The sequence below is a fragment of the Muntiacus reevesi genome, chromosome 3 (genome assembly GCF_963930625.1).
Source record: "Muntiacus reevesi chromosome 3, mMunRee1.1, whole genome shotgun sequence".
Taxonomy (NCBI): Eukaryota; Metazoa; Chordata; class Mammalia; order Artiodactyla; family Cervidae; genus Muntiacus; species Muntiacus reevesi.
Genome location: NC_089251.1, coordinates 66112346 through 66132559, shown reverse-complemented (window position 1 = coordinate 66132559; position 20214 = coordinate 66112346). Strand labels below are relative to the sequence as shown.

Genomic DNA, 20214 nt, shown 5'->3' with positions numbered 1-20214 from the left:
AAGCCAATCATTAAGCATGTGCTGGCTCCTGGAGGACTGCATAGTGACACTATCTTGCTTTTCCACTTTTCTAACCCTTGTTTACAGGTGCTTGACAACGCTATTGAAACAGAAAAAATGATCGAAAAGTATGAGTCCCTTGCCTCTGACCTTCTGGAGTGGATTGAACAAACCATCATTATTTTGAACAATCGCAAATTTGCCAACTCACTCGTTGGGGTCCAGCAGCAGCTTCAGGCGTTCAACACTTACCGCACTGTGGAGAAGCCCCCCAAGTAAGATGCAGATGGGAATGCATTACCCTTCCTACAGCCACAGACCCCTCTTTTCTGACTCACATGGTCTCATCTCAAAGTGAATGCCTTTTCCCAGCGGCCTGTCGTACTTCTTTTCATCTGAGTTTGTGTTGCTGAGATTTATTACAAATTGTACATACACACTGTGAGCCCTTTCCAGTAGAAATGTGCCACTGGGACATGTGATAATGAGAATCCTAAGAAGTGGTGCAGGTCCCCAGTTCCTTCTGAGTGCTTGTGCCTACTGTGTTTCAGAATTCCATCGTTTCTGTATTTTAGAGAAATAGCAGATATGTTGTGTGTTATAAGCCTCCAGGTGGTCTGAGGCTATTACTCATAATCAAGCCCACTAACGTATCAGTAGCAAAACGTGTAAATGTTCACGAAGTTTCATATCAGTTCAGATCAGGTTTTGTTGCCCCCCCCCCAAAGTTTGATTGTTCACATATTTTAAAAATTCATAATTGCCCAATAAGCATTGTGGATCTTATCTCTTGCTTATTATGACTAGAGTCATTGCTCCTTTTTTCTGAAAACTCCACTCTAGTAAATTCCTGGCTGAAGTCCCTGCAGCCTGTTGACAGTGATACTAGGTGTTTGTTTGAAATAATCCTTGTTGAATACATTCAACTGTGAAGCAAGTTCATCGCCCAGGGTTTGGTGTCTAAATCTTGATGGAATTGATTAACAAAAGAGTAGCACTCTCTGCCCCCAAATGTAAATCTTAGGAACAGTAACCAACCGCAAGAAAAACCCCATAGTTGGTCACATGCTGAGGTCTGCAGTACCAAAAACTGTGGTTTCTGTAACACACATGTGTTTCACATAAATCGGGATGGAGAGAAATGGCTTTTAAAATTGCGAGACTGCATGAAGTGTCTTTTTCTCCAGAAGCAGATGAATTTTCTTCTTTGAAGAAACAAAATACAGTAGATAATGTTTATGGCTGGTTTTCTCTGTCTAGATTTACTGAGAAGGGGAACTTGGAAGTCCTGCTTTTCACCATTCAGAGCAAGATGAGGGCCAATAACCAGAAGGTCTACATGCCCCGGGAGGGGAAGCTCATCTCTGACATTAACAAGGTATAAGACCCATCCATCTGGCCTGCTGTGTGGACCCCAGCCTCCTGTAGGTTTTCTGGTGCTCTCAAGTAGGTCTTGATTGCTGAGAGATCTTGGAAGACCCCTTCCTGGCCTGTCGAGTTACTGAGTGACAGTCGTTGCTCAGATAGTACTCAGGATCAATGGGGTGCTTGTGGTGATTTGGGGAACTTTACTGGACGTTTGGGGGGTGTTAAGAGTTTATCAAACCAGGTTTAACCTGTTTACCTTGCTACTCAGATCCACAGTCAGTTTACCTCTTATCTGTCCCAGGCTTCTGGCTCAGCCATCTTTCAGTTGCAGAGGGGAGAATTCAAAACCTTATGTATCTGGAATTCCTAGAGGTTAGAGCTTAGAATTTTGACTCTTTCTGTCAGGGAAGCTGTCAAAAAAATTGTTTCTATACCTGTTACATCTGCAAGTATTTCATTTCATTATTGCTAAGCAGAAACTTGAAAAAAGTCTAGAACCATGATCAGTTGTACACATTTAGATATCTTTTAAGAGGACTTTGTTAAATAATGTGAAATAAGATATTTCACAGGAATGAATTTAATTGGTGAGGATTTGGAACAAAATACTCAGATCTATGAATTAAAAATAAGTGGCTCAGAGTGCAGTGAATGAAAGATTGATAATATGATTTCTTGGAAGAAGTCGTTTATCTTTTTTATATGCTGAGAGCTCTTGAAGATACTTTGCTTCCTCTCAGTGAAAGTTAAGAGATTTGTAACTTAAGTTACGTTGTTCCATTTATCTTCACTGTATTGTTTTCCAGATGTAACATAGAATCTTTAAATTTAGATAGGGAAGAGTATTCCCATGGGGCTCAACTGAGAAAAAATGATTTTTTTTTCTCAAGGCTAAGAGTCACTGAGGGTGGGAATGGGATTTCCCTTTTAAGTTCTTAGGTCTTTTTGAGAAGCACTGGCTATTAACTGCAGCCTAGGAATGGTTCCTTAAACGTAGCCGGAAACCATTCTCTTTCATTTCCATAGGCCTGGGAAAGACTGGAAAAAGCGGAACACGAGCGAGAACTGGCCCTGCGAAACGAGCTCATAAGACAAGAGAAACTGGAACAGCTCGCCCGCAGATTCGACCGCAAGGCAGCTATGAGAGAGACCTGGCTGAGTGAGAACCAGCGTCTGGTGTCCCAGGTCTGCTCCGGAACTGTGTCCCCTGGAACCTAGGCCACGCCCAGGGGCCTTCAGACAGCTGTTGTCCACATCCAGCATCCCATCTCATCCACTTCCTGTGGAGAGGATGTTTATGATTTCCAATACAGTTTCTCTTCTATTTATCTAACTTTTCATAGATCTGGAAGTAGCTCAAACAAAGTTTGTTTAGAGCTAGTGAGTGTGTGTGAACCATTCATATTTGAATAGTTTTTTAAAAATTCCCTTTCTTCCAGCCTTTGGCCTTCAAGGCAGCTAGACTGGCCTTGAAATAAATAAGTGGCTCCTTTTCTTCTTGGCTTAACATAAGCCATCACCTGCTCCAGTCTCATAGGTCAGGTGCTGCATACATGCCTCACCCCTCTGTAAAGTGAGATGTCACTGATTTGCTTTGGGCCCATGAGCAGTTCTGCGGGCCTCAGGGAAGGCAGAGGCCAGTGGGGTCGGGACTCTGGATTCAGTGTTTGACTTTGGGGACCCCCCACCCCCAAAAATTAATGGGTGTGCTCAGGACTTCACTTCCATTTTCTGTTTCTTTGTTCCACACTGGATGGCTTTTGAATTTTGTGTTTGTTCTTTCTGTTCCCTTTTCTCTTAGGACAACTTTGGATTTGACCTTCCCGCTGTCGAGGCTGCCACAAAAAAGCACGAGGCCATTGAGACTGACATTGCCGCATACGAAGAACGTGTGCAGGCTGTGGTGGCTGTGGCCAGGGAACTGGAGGCGGAGAACTACCACGACATCAAGCGCATCACAGCGCGGAAGGACAATGTCATCCGGCTCTGGGAGTACCTGCTGGAGCTGCTCAGGGCCCGGAGACAGCGCCTCGAGATGAACCTGGGGCTGCAGAAGATATTCCAGGAAATGCTCTACATCATGGACTGGATGGATGAAATGAAGGTAAAAGACATGCCTGCCTACAGGCTGGAGCTCATTCAGTCAGGCAGGCCTCTCTCTCTTCTGGGCCCTGCCCACTAGCCCCCAACACACAGTAATGCCCCTGGCCTAGTCACCCACATACAGCCAGAGAAGGGCCACATCACTCATGGGAAGGCTGTTGGCTCACACTTTAAGTGAGCTGTGAAGTGACAAGTTGGAACAGGACCAGTTCCATAGCTGAAGGTCTGCTGCTGTGACTCAGGTCTAATTTAGATAGATTCCACGGTAGGCGATCAGTAATTGTGATTTTCTGTGGTTTTAATTATTTAGCATTGAGCCAGACCACTGTCTCATTGGTCTATGTATGAGTGGCTCTGCTTTGGGGAAGGGGCCAGGCAGGTGGTGTGGGAGAGCAGGAGGCAGCGTGGACAGAGTGCAGCCCTGCCACCAGGCAGCCAGAGTCCAGATCATGAGTGCCGCAGCTTCCCTGCCTTCCTCTGCAAGTGGAGGGTGTGCCTACTGTCTCCCTCATGCGGTTACAGAAGGGATTAAGTGCAGGACACGTGTATGTGTCATAGGACGGGGGCTGGAGGGGCTCCAGTGCTCCCCTTCCGTTACTGACAGCTCTGAGCATGGAGTTCCCAGCTCCCCCCAACCCAGGAGGAGCCCTGCCTGTCCTGTCCTCTGATGCAGGCCTCTGATGAGAGCTCACCCATGCCCAGCCATTCTCCTCCAGCTGGGAGGCATTCAGCCCCATAGCCAGGGCAGAGTAAGGCAGTTTTCAGACAGGACCATGAAGCCTTCTTTATCTCGCACACTGTGTTCGTTTCCAAGCTTGACCTCTTGTGAGGATTTCCTTCTTGGGATGTAAGCCCTTGTCTTGTGCTTACCTCTTGAACTGTTCCTGGCAGGGGGAGCAAGGTCACTTCATACCATTAGTTTTTCCCTTTTATGGTCCCAGATTTGTGATGTTCTCATATATGTTCTCATTAGTCTTAACCACCTAAAATAGAAATGTTCATAAAATATAGCAGAGAGGTGCTTTGCACTTTAGAATTCGTCCTCTATTTTGTAACTCAGATTGGACCAGAGACCTCCTCATAAGTAAGAGTGAAGTAGAAATTCCATCTGAAGAGGATGTCTGATGAGACCACCCTTCTCCCCAAATTGGGGTGATGGAAGAAATGAAAGAAAATATTAGCAGGTTCAAACTTAAACCAGAGACATTGCTTGGGGCATTGTTCTAAGGGTGATAGTCACCTGAGTTGACCGTGTTCTCCTTATTTGATTAAAGATGTCATCTGTAAGCTTTTCCACTTGATGTCTTTTCCCATTGACTATGTAAGTACAGAGGTGTACCAATGAGCTCTCAGACAAGGAGAGCATCCAGGTAAGGGGTCAGCAGCTTCAAGGAGATGTCTTTAGACTGTGATATGAAGCAACTGTCACCTTTATTGTCTTTTCTTGAATAGTTGTTACTGTACCAGTTTCTTCTTGGAGGCCCAGTTTATTTCATACTGGTGCCCCCTCCCTTCCTTTTTTTTTTTTTCCCTATTCTATACTTTTTAGTGTAGGTTTGACTTCTTATTCAACATAGATGATCATTAGTTTATTACATCTCTTCTGCTGCTCTTGGGTTTGTTCTGCTCTGATTTTCTTGCCATCATCTTCCTCTGAAGATATGGGGAGGATGGCTGGAGGGACGGTACAGCTTGGCTGCTGGCTCCCATCCTATCCACAGATTATGAGATGCTGAAGTCCAGGTTGTACTCACAGTTGTCGTCTCTGTGCCTCTTGTCTACAGGTGCTGTTATTGTCTCAAGACTACGGCAAACACTTGCTCGGCGTGGAAGACCTCTTACAGAAGCACGCCCTGGTTGAAGCAGATATTGGCATCCAGGCAGAGCGGGTGAGAGGTGTCAACGCTTCTGCCCAGAAGTTCGCGACTGACGGGGAAGGTGAGGATGGACCGACCCCAACGGTACCTCCTTATCACCAGAGGCCCGTCTCTAGAGACGGACAAGCTGTGTATGGTAGTGCAGCCTTGAAAGGTACCAAGCATTTGTGGGTTCCCAGTGGGCCATGTTGGGGCTATAACAAGATGCCTTCTGAACAGTTTTAACTCCGTCTTACTTTTCTGAAATGGACCTATCTTTCCCTTCAGTACCCAAGTGCTACTTGCTTATGTTGGGCAGTGAACTTTGCCAGACCACGTTCGGCACACCCACTGCCTGGCGTGGCTCTCTTGGCTTTCACACCTGGTCATGCAGATATTTGTTCTAAGTTTGTTTGGGAAGGTTTGGTTTTGTGCAGGTTCAGAAACATTTAAATGCAGCTGCCTTCTTTCTTATAGTTTATCGCATTTTTTGGTTCCTAAGTGACCCAAAAGAAAATAATAACTTGGGGCAAAAAAAATAACATTGCTCCTCCCTCCTCTACCCATCAAAATCCTAGAAGGTGGCCCTGCACTTTGCTTGAGTAGGGGACCTAGGAAGGAGAACAGGGGTGTGGCCGACTGCCTGTCTGTGCACGGGAGCCCATGCTACCGCTGTCACACCCATGTGCCTGCCTTGATGTTACACAGGTTACAAGCCCTGCGACCCCCAGGTGATCCGAGACCGAGTGGCCCACATGGAGTTCTGTTACCAAGAGCTTTGCCAGCTGGCGGCTGAGCGCCGGGCCCGCCTGGAAGAGTCCCGTCGCCTCTGGAAGTTCTTCTGGGAGATGGCAGAGGAGGAGGGCTGGATCCGGGAGAAGGAGAAGATCCTGTCCTCCGATGACTATGGCAAGGACCTCACAAGTGTCATGCGCCTGCTCAGCAAGCACCGGGCATTCGAGGATGAGATGAGCGGCCGCAGCAGCCACTTCGAGCAGGCCATCAAGGAGGGTGAAGACATGATCGCTGAGGAGCACTTCGGGTCAGAGAAGATCCGGGAGCGGATTGCCTACATCCGCGAGCAGTGGGCCCACCTGGAGCAGCTCTCAGCCATCCGCAAGAAGCGCCTGGAGGAGGCCTCGCTGCTGCACCAGTTCCAGGCGGATGCTGACGACATCGACGCCTGGATGCTGGACATCCTCAAGATCGTTTCCAGCAACGACGTGGGCCACGACGAGTACTCCACCCAGTCCCTGGTCAAGAAGCACAAGGACGTGGCAGAGGAGATCGCCAACTACCGGCCCACCATCGACTCGCTGCATGAGCAGGCCAGCGCCCTGCCCCAGGAGCACGCTGAGTCCCCCGACGTGCGGGGCCGGCTGACGGGCATTGAGGAGCGCTACAAGGAGGTGGCTGAGCTGACGCGGCTGCGGAAGCAGGCGCTGCAGGACACTCTGGCCCTGTATAAGATGTTCAGCGAGGCCGACGCCTGTGAGCTCTGGATTGATGAGAAGGAGCAGTGGCTCAACAACATGCAGATCCCAGAGAAGCTGGAAGACCTGGAGGTCATCCAGCACAGGTGAGCAGCTGCCATGGGGTCGCCCAGCCCACCCTCCCTCCCACCCTGCGCTGCTTCAGTGACCAAGCAGGTGACCGCTCTGTCAAATTGCCTTGGCAGATTCGAGAGTCTTGAACCGGAGATGAACAACCAGGCTTCCCGGGTGGCAGTGGTGAACCAGATTGCTCGGCAGCTGATGCATAGCGGCCACCCGAGTGAGAAGGAGATCAAAGCCCAGCAGGACAAGCTCAATACGAGGTGAGCATGAGGCCAGTGGCAGCAAGCAGGCTGACTCCCTGTGCCCGGCCAGGAGGATCGGGGCTGCCCCCTGAGCCTCGTGGTCAGGAATTTCCTGCATGGGGTGACTGACACTGTGGCGCCATTGTCATGGCATCAGCATCTGTCTTTCAACATACCCTGGTTTTCTCAGAAGTATCTCTGCGGGCAACATGGTTCAGGGCACCCCTCCCACCCTCTCGTGTGGGAAGCGAGAGCCTGCATGAGACCCATGCCCAGCATGGTGGGTCATGACATCAAGGTGGCACTTCTGCTGTCCCTTTTAAAGTGATTTCTGAAACAGGGTTTTAGCATGTTTGAGATGAATTGGTGGACGAAAGTCCTAATTATCAAGGTAGACTTTTGTCCTGGTGTTATCTTTCTATTGAATAAATACATTTGAGTGGATCGTGGTGGCAGCTGAAGCCTTGGGGTATGGGACATGTTTAGTAGGTACAGCTTGGAGGTGAGTAAGAGGTGCATTGCAGTCAGGAGTTAAGTGACCCTGGGGGACAGATGTCTTGTCACTGCTCATCTTTCCACTCTTTAAGTCCCTCTCCATGTCAGACTTCTTACAGATTAGAGTGTATCCCTGAGCTTTTGCGATGGTGATACTGAGGGAGGTGGTTTTCCAAACAACACAGAGTCAGAGCAGAGGTGGCAGGAGAATGGCAGCTGCGACCGTCACTATGAATTTCTTTGTCCAGTGTCTCACACTGCTTTCTCTGCCACCCTGGCACCCACAGATGGAGTCAGTTCAGGGAGCTGGTGGACCGGAAGAAGGATGCGCTCCTCTCCGCCCTGAGCATCCAGAACTACCACCTCGAGTGCAACGAAACCAAGTCATGGATCCGGGAGAAGACCAAAGTCATCGAATCCACCCAGGACCTGGGCAATGACCTGGCAGGTGTCATGGCCCTGCAGCGCAAGCTGACCGGCATGGAGCGGGACCTTGTGGCCATCGAGGCGAAACTGAGTGACCTGCAGAAGGAGGCCGAGAAGCTGGAGTCCGAGCACCCCGACCAGGCCCAGGCTATCCTGTCTCGGCTGGCCGAGATCAGTGACGTGTGGGAGGAGATGAAGACCACGCTGAAGAACCGTGAGGCCTCCCTGGGAGAGGCCAGCAAGCTGCAGCAGTTCCTGCGGGACCTGGATGACTTCCAGTCCTGGCTCTCCAGGACACAGACGGCCATTGCCTCAGAGGACATGCCTAACACCCTGACCGAGGCCGAGAAGCTCCTCACACAGCACGAGAACATCAAAAATGAGATCGACAACTACGAGGAGGACTACCAGAAGATGAGGGACATGGGCGAGATGGTCACCCAGGGCCAGACAGACGCCCAGTACATGTTCCTGCGGCAGCGACTGCAGGCCCTGGACACAGGCTGGAACGAGCTCCACAAGATGTGGGAGAACAGGCAGAGCCTCCTCTCCCAGTCCCACGCCCACCAGCAGTTCCTGCGGGACACCAAGCAGGCTGAAGCCTTCCTGAACAACCAGGTAACATCCCCCACCGCTTGGCTTCCTCCCCATCGGGCTGGGCCTCTGCTGCCTGTGGGCTGCTGGTTTACACCTATTTGTGTGAAGTTAGAAGAACAATGGACAAACATTTGCTTTCCCTGACTTCTAAGGCACTGAAACCCATCACAATGAAGGGGATAGAACGGAAAATTCCTATGGAGGCTGCCTTGCCTTGCAAAGTACAGTTCCACCACAATTACGGTCTAGGACCTGTTAATGTCTCATAGTATATCATCATAGTAGTTCCTTACATTGGCAACGTTCTGAGATGTATTAATCCAATTGAAAAGTATTTGGGGGGAACTTTTTTTTTTCTGAAAGGTTCTGTCTTCCTTGCTCTTAGAAAAGTCAGGGACTTGATCAAGTGACAATGCAGAAATTAGAGAAAGAGATAAGGATGGTCACCAACAGCAGTGTTGATAATGTCTCTTGAAAGATTTAAGTTTGAAGGGTCCGTTGCTATCACCTTATGGGCACATGAGCAGATCCTTGTGGCTGATGCACAAACCTTCATTTACTTCCCTCACTTGCTTTGGGGGAAAAATGAGAGCATTTGACCACTTAAGGGAATCTAGTCACTTTCGGCATCTCATTGGGATTTTTTTCCCCCTCCCAACTTTTTCTGTTATCTGACTCCATAGATAATTTTATCTAAGTGTGACAAAGCAGTTGTTGCAAAGTGTGTTGCACGGAAATGGGGAAAACTGGTTCTTTTTTTTTATATTCTGAAGGCAAGTTGTATCTCATGATTTTTCATCCTGCTGTGATTTTCCCTTTTTAATTAAGGAGTATGTTTTGGCCCATACTGAAATGCCCACCACCTTGGAAGGAGCTGAAGCAGCTATTAAAAAACAAGAGGATTTCATGACCACCATGGATGCCAATGAGGAGAAGATCAACGCGGTTGTGGAAACAGGTCGGAGGCTGGTGAGCGATGGGAACATCAACTCGGATCGCATCCAGGAGAAGGTGGACTCCATCGACGACAGGTGCGGAGTCCTGACACTCTTAAGGGAGTCTTGCACCCTGGGGCTCTCAAGCATCTGTATCATTGGCCAACATCTTTGGGGCTATGGGTTTAAATTCCAAAGTGGGCAGGATACGGGCTTCTAGTAAAATTTAATCTACAAAAGAAAGCCTGAAAGGCCAAGCTAATCCCTAATCAAAGACTTAGAAAGCTGGAGTGCTGAGTAGCAGTGGGGTATAAGCCTGCCCTGTAAGAGGTGACACACAGCACATCACCCAATGGGACCCTGAGAACCAGACGCTTCCCCATCCAGCCAAACCCACGTTCACCTTCATCCAAGCAAGACTCCTCCGAGGTCTCAGGAGGGGTAAGGAAGAAGGGCAAGGTTGCTTGTCCTGAGTACCTGGCAGAGCCAAAAAGGGAGCATCATTAGGCCTTTACTAGAAGGCCTAATGGATAACGCTGTATTGGCATCTTGTTTATGAGAAAAGACCTTTTCCTCTTCAGCCAAGCTCTCTCCACCATTAGATGCTGTTGTTTTGTTTTTATTTTCAGTTCCAAGAGATTTTTCTCCCTGGCCACATTCTGTGTCAGACCCTCTCTCCTAACACTCACTCTGCCTTGGTTATTGCTAAAGCGGGAGGTCTAGTGGATCTGGTTTGGACACACAGCCTGGCCTAGTTCTGGCCTGTTCTGAGCTGGCCACTTCTCTCCAGGGATGGCCTATCTGAGTCAGTCACCAGTCTCTGTTACAGCTGATCTCCTCTGGTCCCAGTTTGGGCCAGATTTACAGGCTCATTGTGAGATGATGTCATCAAGAAACAAGCTCTTCCTCAAGGCTCCTCTGACCTTCCAGTACAGTGAGGAGGAAGAACTGCTGGTGCGGAGCAGTTCCTTACTTACCGTGTCTGAGAGGGTGTCCTGGGACCCTGGGCCACATAAACTTCTCACGATCTGCAGTGGAGAGGGGAACGACTCGTTGCCTGTAAAGATCGGGCTCCTGGCTTTAGCCAGTCTGTCCTGTACACTGATTCAGATCCTAAACCATATGCTCTACAGATGACACTGTGGGAATAGGGTGTAAGGTAGATTATAATTTTGTATCTGTTGCTTTTAAAACAGCTACCAAAAAAAAAGTCTCTCCACCTTCAAATTAGTATGAGAAACAAGGATTGGGCAAGACAGTTTTAACAAAGAGAAAAAGAATTTCCTTTTCTCCCGGTGTTAAATCTCACTATTTTGTAAACATGATATCCCATGTTCCTCCGCATTAGGTGCACACAGCTGGTTTCCTGAAGATGGACTGGGCCATTGGGGACACTTGTGTTTAGGCGGGCGTGCAGCTGCCTGGCCACTTCCTCAGTGTGTTGATCTCCCCCCCACCCCACCCCCATGCCACAGCTGCAAGGACTTGTTGGAAGCAGGTGATGCCGTCAAGACTGGAGCCTCCTGGATAAGAGAGAACGTTTTAGCAGCTCTTTGTTGCAGCTTAAGCTTCCTTTTGTCCTTGACTCAGAGCCTGGGCACCTGGGGTTCCCAGGCCTCCTGGGGATTTCTTCTGTTAAAAGCAGTGGGGAGATGATCCTCTACTGTCCTTAAGCTTAACAGAGAGAGAAGGGAGCGGGGCTTTCTGGTGATCTACCCTCAGAAGGATTACATTTTCTACCTTTTCTACCTTTCCTCAGCATATGTTACCCGAATTCTGCTTTCACTTTAATATCCCCAGAGACCTCAAAATCTGAAACCTGACCCCAGAGGATACTGGTCTGTTATAAAAATATACAAATCTCAGTTCCAGGTGGTATCGGAACACAAGCTAAGTAAATACCTAAACCTTCAGGATCTGATCCCCATCCAGAAATATTCTGATGCTCCCATGAAGCTATTTTTGTAGAATGCAAAATCATTATAATGTGCTTACATTCCGGAAATCTTGTCGATTACCGCTGAGTTCGTTGAAATGAAAAAGTGCTAGAACAAAGACACTGACTTAACAGATGTGGGTAGGGTTTGCGTGGCCTTTATAGTGCCTTTGACGTGGTGGGATGGAGTCTGCAGTCCAAGCCTGCTCAAGGGGAGTATGAACGGGTGAGCTTCCTGGCTCAGAGGAAAATTCCAGCCACAGTGCAGTCCTGGGAGAAAAGGAAATCTGTCCACTTTCATAAAGCCAGACCCTATCTCACATGGGAACAAAACTTTAAAATTACCAGCATGCTTTACTCATTTACCTGTGGTTCTTCAGTTTTCATAAGAACCAGAGTTGAATCTAGTATCTGCCTCTTGTGGTGAGGAGCTTTTGAGTCTCATTATAGGGGAGGAGGTGAGGGATGGAAAGAAAGCAAGAAATTTAACCTCATCCCAAACAGCACTCTAAAGGGTAAGAGAAACTATGGCCGAGTTCTGGAAGACCCTTCCCTTTAATTAAATCCGTGATCCAACCTTGAAAGACCTCCCTGAGTTTCACGTCCCATGAACACCAGGGTGGAGAAAAATTGTCCAGGCAGAAATCTCTTGGGCACGTGTGAATCTTTATCTTATAAGAGATACATTCAAGATTCCTTCTGGTGGTATTTCTCTCTATGTTGAATTTTCTTAGTGTCTGAGGTTATTTTTAGCTGTTACTTCAGTGAGTTTCAAGGTTGCACCACCTGTTTTAACTGCCTGTGTCTCTGATTACTCCTTGCCATGACAGCATTTTCATGTGATACTCGGGAAGGAAATGAGATCTTTTCTTCAAGGCCTTTGACTCAAAGCAGGACTCTTGCATTTTGTGACTTAACTCCAACTCAGATTACCTTCCTCTGGAAGATTTGCTTTATTTTTCTTAAACCCCCGTACAAACAGTGACTGGAACTTGAGGGTTGGGAACTTGAAGGACTTTGCTTGACATTCCTTCCCCACCCACATTTTTTAGATGACTAATTCCTTTAATCCGAAATCACAATCTTTAAAAAAAATTTTTTTTAAGTTTTCATCTTTGGGAAAGGATCGCACTGAAGTAAAGGGACTTAGGCCTTTTAATTTACTATTATAAAAGTCACATTGTTAAAAATGTGGGGGTAGAGGGTGGAAACTACTACCTTTTAATCTCACCCTTAGCACATGCCACTTTGGTCTTTGCTTTCCAATGTGTGCCTTGGAATTTTTTTTTAATCATTGATTATGCATAAACTTTTTTTTTATTTAGCATTATATAAGAAGTACTTTTCTATTGTTGCATTTTGCTTAACATTTTAAGACCCCTTTGCCTGAAGCTACAGAATCCCTTTCAATTTAAAACAAAAAAGTAAAATGTTATCTTATGTGTTGAGCAATTCCCTGACAGTGTTATTTCCATTTACATTGTCCCTGTGATCTGGGACCTGAAGGAGCAGTTAGTGATTCCCTTTGGTCCTCAGGCAGGTGGTGGCAGCAGTGCTACCAGTGTCACTTGCCAGTACTCACTGCAAACCTGTGTGACGCATAGGTCATTACGGTCTTCCTGCACTTGAAGGTATTTTAAAAGCCAGCCTGTAGCAGGTGCTCCCTGAACTGCCCTTTCTTGGCTTCGTGGAGAATCGGAGGTTGTGTTCTTCCTCCTCCTGGCCATGGGGGTTGGTGGGGTTGGTCAAGAGATCTTGCCCAGACACTGCAGCAAGAACTTGCCTTGGGATTTGGCAGGAAAACCCAAACCTTCCCATATGCACTCTCCATTTGGGAGACCTGGGTTCATCCCTGGGTTGGGAAGATCCCCTGGAGAAGGGAAAGGCTACCCACTCCAATATTCTGGCCTGGAAAATTCCATGAACTCTATAGTCCATGGGGTTGCAAAGAGAGACACAACTGAGTGATTTTCACTTTCACTTTTCGCCATTCTTCATACCCTGTGTTTAGGCCAGCTGGTGCTTGGGTTCCTTGGGAGTATGAGGAGCTGTGTTATGGTGATGCTTCTCCATTCTCAGTGTAGTATGGCTCTCCTCGAGGCAATAGAACCACATGAAGGCAGCTGTGTCCATGGCACTCACAGCATTCATGTGGCTCTTCTTCACAGTCCAGTGGAAAAGTCCCTGGGAGTGGAAAGAAGTCTTGCAGGGGGCTTCCTGTACCTCCACGGTGTGTGCCAAGAAGCCCTGTGGCTGTATCCGAGCTGTGGAGTGAGCGCCCGATGTTGCTTGTCATTTTACCAAGTTCACCAGCTTCTTCTAAGTTTCTTGGTTAAGGTTTTGTGCTTTAACTTTTGTAAGCCTTGGTTACCCTTATGTATTGATAAAGATGGGGATTGGGTAGGTAGATGATCTCACAGGTCTAAAAATTTTCATTCTTGGTTTATTGTTGTTTGGGACAAGTTTTTCTCATGATGAGAATCTTATTATCAGGAAATGTTCTTTGAAGCCAGTTACATGGTTTTCTGTATTTTCTTAGCCATGTACATGGTCTGTCACCCAGGTATGAGTGTCCTAAAGATCAATTTTATGTTTTCCCAGTTCCTCAAATGGAGAGTTGTGCTGAGTGTCTGCTCATGGTGTTTTTTCCTAGCACCAGACTTACGAAGCTCTGTTGCCTGCATCCTGGCTGGCTGTGTGGCTGGGACAGGTGTTCTGGCTTCTTGTACCATGGTTTACTCATTTGAATGCTCGACTCCCTTGTTTATTTTGTCTCCTTGACATAATCAAGAACTGTCAGCAGATTGTTTTCAGCATGTAGAGGAACCCAGAAAAGAAACTGAATTGTAAATTCTGTATTTCAAGAATTCCTTTTTTTAAAATCATTTTTATTATCGTTATAACAGACACAGGAAGAATCGCGAGGCAGCCAGTGAGCTTCTGATGAGACTGAAGGACAACAGGGATCTTCAGAAATTCCTGCAAGACTGTCAGGAGGTACATCTCCCTTTAACGCCTCCTTTCCTCTTTTCTAACAAGAACCACCAAGCATTTGGTAGAAGAGCCCTTGGGATTGTAAAATGAACTGAGGCCAGAAATTCACATCACTCATACAATTTGCAGGTGGAGCAGTGTCAGTTCTCCAGCCTACAAGGTGCCACTTAGAGTAACCAGATTATTACAGTCTAGAACTGTGCTGTTCAACACAGCAGATACTAACCACATGCGGCTGCCTCATTTTAAACGGAATCAAGACTGTAGTTGTTCTGTCACGCTGGCCGTACTTTAAGTGCTCAGTAGCCGGCTGTGATTCATGGCTGCCTTATTGTATGGGCAGTGCAGATGTAGAACATTGCCATGGTCACAGACAGTGATATTCTCAAATATTCTATAGCCTAAAAGCATCTACTATTTAAAATAAGGCAGAGTTACTAGTAGGGAAGGAAAGAAATAAAAGAAACTGCAGTTGGCTACCCAGGTAAAAAGAAAGATTTCAAGAAATATACACAGTTTTCTTATTCTTTGAAGATCTTGAAATATCCATCCTTCAGGCTCCTCAGGTATGTGTCTGAAATGCCAAGAGCAGTAATCCTGATCTCAAACTCTTGAGTTTTAACATGTGGTATTCATCTGATGATTCTCAAACTATTTCATACTCCCCTGACACGTGCATAAACAAACTGGGAAAACTAAAGTTAGCCAGTAAAACGCAATCTCTCTGCAAGCTGTTTGGAAGGAAGCATCTAGCTGACTTCACATGCGTGAGATCACAAGCACATCGTATTTCACTATCCACCAGAGAACAATGGTGAGACTCGGTCCTTTCTGGTTTATTAGACTAAATCTCATCAGAGGCAGAAGTGGGATGAAAAATATCCAAGGGAAGCTGTAGGGATCTTGAGGAAGGGGAACTGGAGATGGAGAGGGGAGGATCAAGGTCATATGCTAAGAATACGACCAGACTCTTCACGAATCCTTTGCATGCAAACTTGTAGCTGTGTGTTAAATATGGCTCTCATAACAGTTGAATCAGAGTCGGTGACAGAAGCAATCCTTCATATCCATTAAACTGCTGTCTTACTGTGAATCTTAAAATGTGCTCCAGCAGCTAAACCTTATGAAGGAAGAAAAGCCCCTCAACTGTGTACTTAGGGTCTCTTGACGTTCAGGGCCACGCTGATGAATCTGGGTCCCTGGAGGGGTTTGTCTGGAGCCAGACAGGCGAGGCCAGGAGTGCCTCTTCAAGTCACTCCTGAGCATGAATAACCCATTTGAATAGGATGCTCATTTAAAGAGGCATTCATGTCCCCAGACAAGACCCAGGGAAGAGTAATGGATTCAGGGTTAGCTGTGTAGAGTCGCATGATGTGCTGCAGTGAATACCAAGTGGCCCTTCAGCCCTGGAGGGAGTGAGAAGTTGTCAAGAGACATTTGCTGCCTGGGCTGTGCCCTGCCCAGATTGGAGGTCCCTGAAGTACCTTAACGTTGCCCTTGAGGCCCCGCCAGCTTGTTTTAACCTCAGATCAGATGGGAAGGGGGTGTGCTGGGGAAACCAGTGGGACCCCATCCCTTTGCTTAAAGAACAGATTACTGAGATGAAATCCATTGACCTAAGCATGGTGAAATCTGGACTGAGTTTAGGGAAAAGAATGCCAGGAAATAAGCAGGAAGTGAGGGAACAGAGGAACCTTTGAGAGAGGCTCAGTTGAAATTTCCAGCCCCTGATTTTCCATTCACATCCGTGTGGATTCATAAATAGTAACATGTGGGAAAAGTAAATAGATAAGACATAGTCCTTCCAAGTAGAATCACAGGAAATAGTTTCAGTAGATCTTTAGATCTTTGTTAATTCTTGTACCAGATGAGCGTCCTTGGTTACAAGGAATTTGCTCCCTAACACACACCAGTGACCAATAGGCACACCCAGAGGGCTCAGCCCTGTGTGATTTCCCCTCCAAGAGTGCCCAGAGGTTCTGGCCGGGCTTCTTTGTCCTGGGGTGATTTGCAGGTCTCCTTCCAACTGCTGTGCCAGGTCTCCCTGGTTTATCTATTTGTTCTTTCCTTAAACCTTGTTAAAAGTTAGTACAACCATAGGATCTGCTGGGGGTACCACACCAGCATATATAGTTTACAGATAAAGACTAAATTTAGGTCAGGTTTGTAAAAATGTATCAAAGTGTCAGTCATTCAGTGGTGTCCGACTCTTTGTGACACTATGGACTGTAGCCCGCCCAGCTCCTCCGTCCGTTTAATTCTTCAAGCAAGAATACTGGAGTGGATAGCCATTCCCTTCTCCAGGGGTCTTCCCGATCCAAGGGTCAAACCTGAGTCTTTTGCATTACATGTAGATTCTTTACTGTTTGAGCCACCTGGGAATCCCAGTAGTTTCCGCATAGTAACGGAGTTTAGGTCAGGTTTGGGGGCTTCAAAACCCTTAGTGTAGAAGTACCAGCAAAGGGTGCTATTATTTTTAAGGAATATTCTTCTTTGTTAATATTCCATTATTTAGCCTCATTAAAATATGCCCCTTTTAAACCAGAATCTCTGAGAATGGAGTTTGTGGGTGGACTAGCCCTACATATGGAAACCTACTTCTTATTGTGTTGGTGGATATTTACAGAGCACCCAGAAGTCAGATTTAATGCTGCTGCTTGCTGTCAGTATTGTTCAAGGTCTAGGAAATCCAGATGGTCTCCTTGCCACACCCCCTTCCTGGTTGGTTGGAGGCTAGAGGAGCCTGGGTTGTAAGCTCTGCCATGTTGCCACCCACCATGAATACTTCCTGGAGGGGGAAATTCGTTGCCGCAGTGCAGGGAGGATGAGCAGGGCCTAGCTAATCCCAGTTATAGATGGTGATGCAAAGAGCATCATGTTTTTTTGTGTTGTTATTTTAATATGATACCCTTAAAAATTAGTGATTTAAAAAATCCTACTTTTCTATTCTATTCCCTGTCTCCATACCTCCTGTTTTCTGAAACTGATTTTTTCCTCCCCTGGAGGGCAGTATAACTAAACGTGGTGGCACCGGCATAGCAGGTTCAGCGCTTTGCTTTGAGCTTAATCCAGTGATCAAAGCATTTGTTCTTATCCTTTTCCAATCTGCACAGTGTTCTGTTCTGCAGAGAATGAGCATATTCTTAAATGACCTTTGTAAATGCCCACTGATAATAACTGTGGGTCTGATTCCAGAATGCTGATGGAGGTCTGATGAACTAGCACGTTCCACAGCTCCGTTTCATTGTGCTGTGTCACATGCTGCTTTATCTGTGGGATGATGTGTTCAGCAAAGAGCAAATTTGTTTATAAGCCTCTGATTTTTATGTGGCTCCTTTTTTTTAATCTCTCTTGGGTAGGTGGTTATGAATAGAGCAAATATGTGGATGTCCTTTGCACTTTGGATCATTGCCTTTTATTATGTTTAGTGTGCACTTGTGGAATACAGGGTAGTTTTTCCATTTGCTTTCTTCTTAACATCTTTTCTCCTTAGATTGAATAGCCTTAGTCTTTAAGGCCTTAGCTACTCAGATAACTGGAAGGAAAGTAGGTGATTCTTTTAAAGTAGGAAATTCAGTGCCTTGGTTGTTGTGTAACGGATCTATGGTCCTTGCTTACCAAGGGCTTTATGGGACTTGGTGTTTTTTCCTTAGTAAAGCGTGACATCAAAAATCTCACTACTTTTGCTTTTGATCCCCCTCCCTCCCATACATGGTAGTTGGTATCCTGAGAAGAGTAGGGAGGGTGCCTGGGGGTTCACCCACAGGCAGAGCTGGGGTCCTCCCGGGACCTGCATCCCCCTCCTTGACGTGGTTCCCAGAGAACAGACTTGGTGTTGTGGGAGCCCTCTTATGGGGAAGCCTCTCCCAGCAGCTGCCCAAAGTGCAAGGGAACGGCTTCAGAATAGTTGGTTCTGTAGGGGTTTATACACCATTTCTTAAACCCTTGGTGGTGGGACCATGACACAGTTTGGGTGCAGATTTGTTATGGCAGCAGCTGGTGTAAGAGTGACTTCTTATAGTCATGTGGAATAAGGGCACTGCCTCTGAAAACTTACTGGCTTCTGGTTCCAGGCTGACCCTGCATTTGTTTGCGTATCTTCCAACTGGGCAAATGGAAGCGCTCTCTTCCTAGTAGGAATTAGGACCCTGGTGTGGCCAACTGCCGGCAGGCAGTGAGGAGCCAGGCAAGTTGGGATGAGAGCCAGCAAGGGGAACGTGTCCAGGGCCTGGGCTAGGCTCAGATCTGTCAGTGGCCAGCAGGGTTTGTGAAGAGGCTTCCCAGAGTTCAGATCCAAGCAAACATGCTGGATCTCAGAATCCAGTCCTGTGAAGTGTTCTTGGTCTTCTACAGACAGAAGCTGTAGAAGAAAAGATGAAGGTGACTGAGAAATGAAGGGAGCTAAGAGGGCATCATGGTTGTCTCACCCCTATAGCAAGCAAGTTCCTCATGCTATTTGTCATCCACATAGATAATGTACATGAAGAAGAGGGAGGGATGAAAGAATAGGCGCTTTGGTTTTTTTTATGGTAGAACTAAAACTAAAAGTAAAAAGATTACCAAATGTAGTAAAGACAGTTAATCTTGTTTAGCTAGCCATGGGTATTTAAAGAAGAAAGGTTGTGACTTAGCTTGCTTAGGACAGAATTTTAAACACAAGTGTCTGGAGGGAAAGCTGGTTAAGAGTGCCAAACAGTTTGAAAGCTGGCTCGACATGCTTTTTACACTTCTGGATTTAGTGTTAGATTCATAGTTTGGAGCAAGTCTCAAGTACAGCATCCATACAATGGAGATACCTGTTGTGATGGGTCAGAGTTGTAAAGTAAACGTTTGGTTGTCTGTTGACGTGGAAACGTGGTGTGCAGGTAACAACATAACAGCTGTTTCCAGGCAGAAAAAGGCTGATGTCTGTGATCACAATCTCTGAACCTGATTTTTTTCTTTCCTAGCTGTCTCTCTGGATCAATGAAAAGATGCTTACAGCCCAGGACATGTCTTACGACGAAGCCAGAAATCTGCACAGTAAATGGTTGAAGCATCAAGCCTTTATGGCAGAGCTCGCTTCCAACAAAGAATGGCTTGACAAAATTGAGAAGGTGAGTCAAGGGGTTGATGGTACTCCATCGATGTGGCTGTGGTGAGAAAACTGAGTGGAAATGAGCTCCTTTGTACTTAGCATGTTTTCCAGCGTATTTGAGTCCTATATGACCACATACGGGAGTTACACAGCCAGGAGCAGTCCCACTTTTCACCTCCCAACTCCTACCTTCAAACCAGCAAGAAAGCAGACAAGCAGAAACCCAACCAGGTGGCACAAAATGCCTGCCTTATCTTGTCAAGAATCCTAGGAGTAGGGAGGTGGGAGGGGGGATCGGGATGGGGAATATGAGTAACTCTATGGCTGATTCATATCAATGTATGACTAAACCCACTGAAAAAATAAAAATTAAAAATTAAAAAAAAAAAAATCCTAAAAGTGAGTTTCTGTTGTGTGTCTCCGCTGCTGCACTTGACAGACTGCCAGCCCCCAGGGCAGCGTCCGCACTCTGTTGATCTATCATGTGTGCTGGACTGTGGCAGACATTGAGCGGATCCACAGAACTTAGAAATACTATGTATTTTAAATTTCTCATTTTAATAATTTAAACTGTATTGTTTTGGCACAACAGGATTCTCTGCAGTGTAACCAAACATGAATGTGACATT

At 46.6% G+C, this 20214-nt stretch overlaps 1 protein-coding gene across 3 annotated transcripts in view; it reads left to right on the top strand.

Annotated features, from left to right (window-relative positions):
* SPTBN1 (spectrin beta, non-erythrocytic 1) overlaps nucleotides 1-20214 on the top strand; it is a 200366-nt gene that overhangs the window by 153610 nt on the left and 26542 nt on the right. For all 3 annotated transcript variants that reach the window (XM_065929289.1, XM_065929290.1, XM_065929291.1), the window contains 11 exons: nucleotides 88-275; nucleotides 1261-1378; nucleotides 2395-2553; nucleotides 3170-3472; nucleotides 5256-5409; nucleotides 6036-6906; nucleotides 7006-7143; nucleotides 7908-8664; nucleotides 9472-9674; nucleotides 14421-14511; nucleotides 19458-19604. In XM_065929289.1, coding sequence (XP_065785361.1) covers nucleotides 88-275; nucleotides 1261-1378; nucleotides 2395-2553; nucleotides 3170-3472; nucleotides 5256-5409; nucleotides 6036-6906; nucleotides 7006-7143; nucleotides 7908-8664; nucleotides 9472-9674; nucleotides 14421-14511; nucleotides 19458-19604 — 3129 coding nt within the window. The remainder of the gene's footprint in view (nucleotides 1-87; nucleotides 276-1260; nucleotides 1379-2394; nucleotides 2554-3169; nucleotides 3473-5255; nucleotides 5410-6035; nucleotides 6907-7005; nucleotides 7144-7907; nucleotides 8665-9471; nucleotides 9675-14420; nucleotides 14512-19457; nucleotides 19605-20214) is intronic.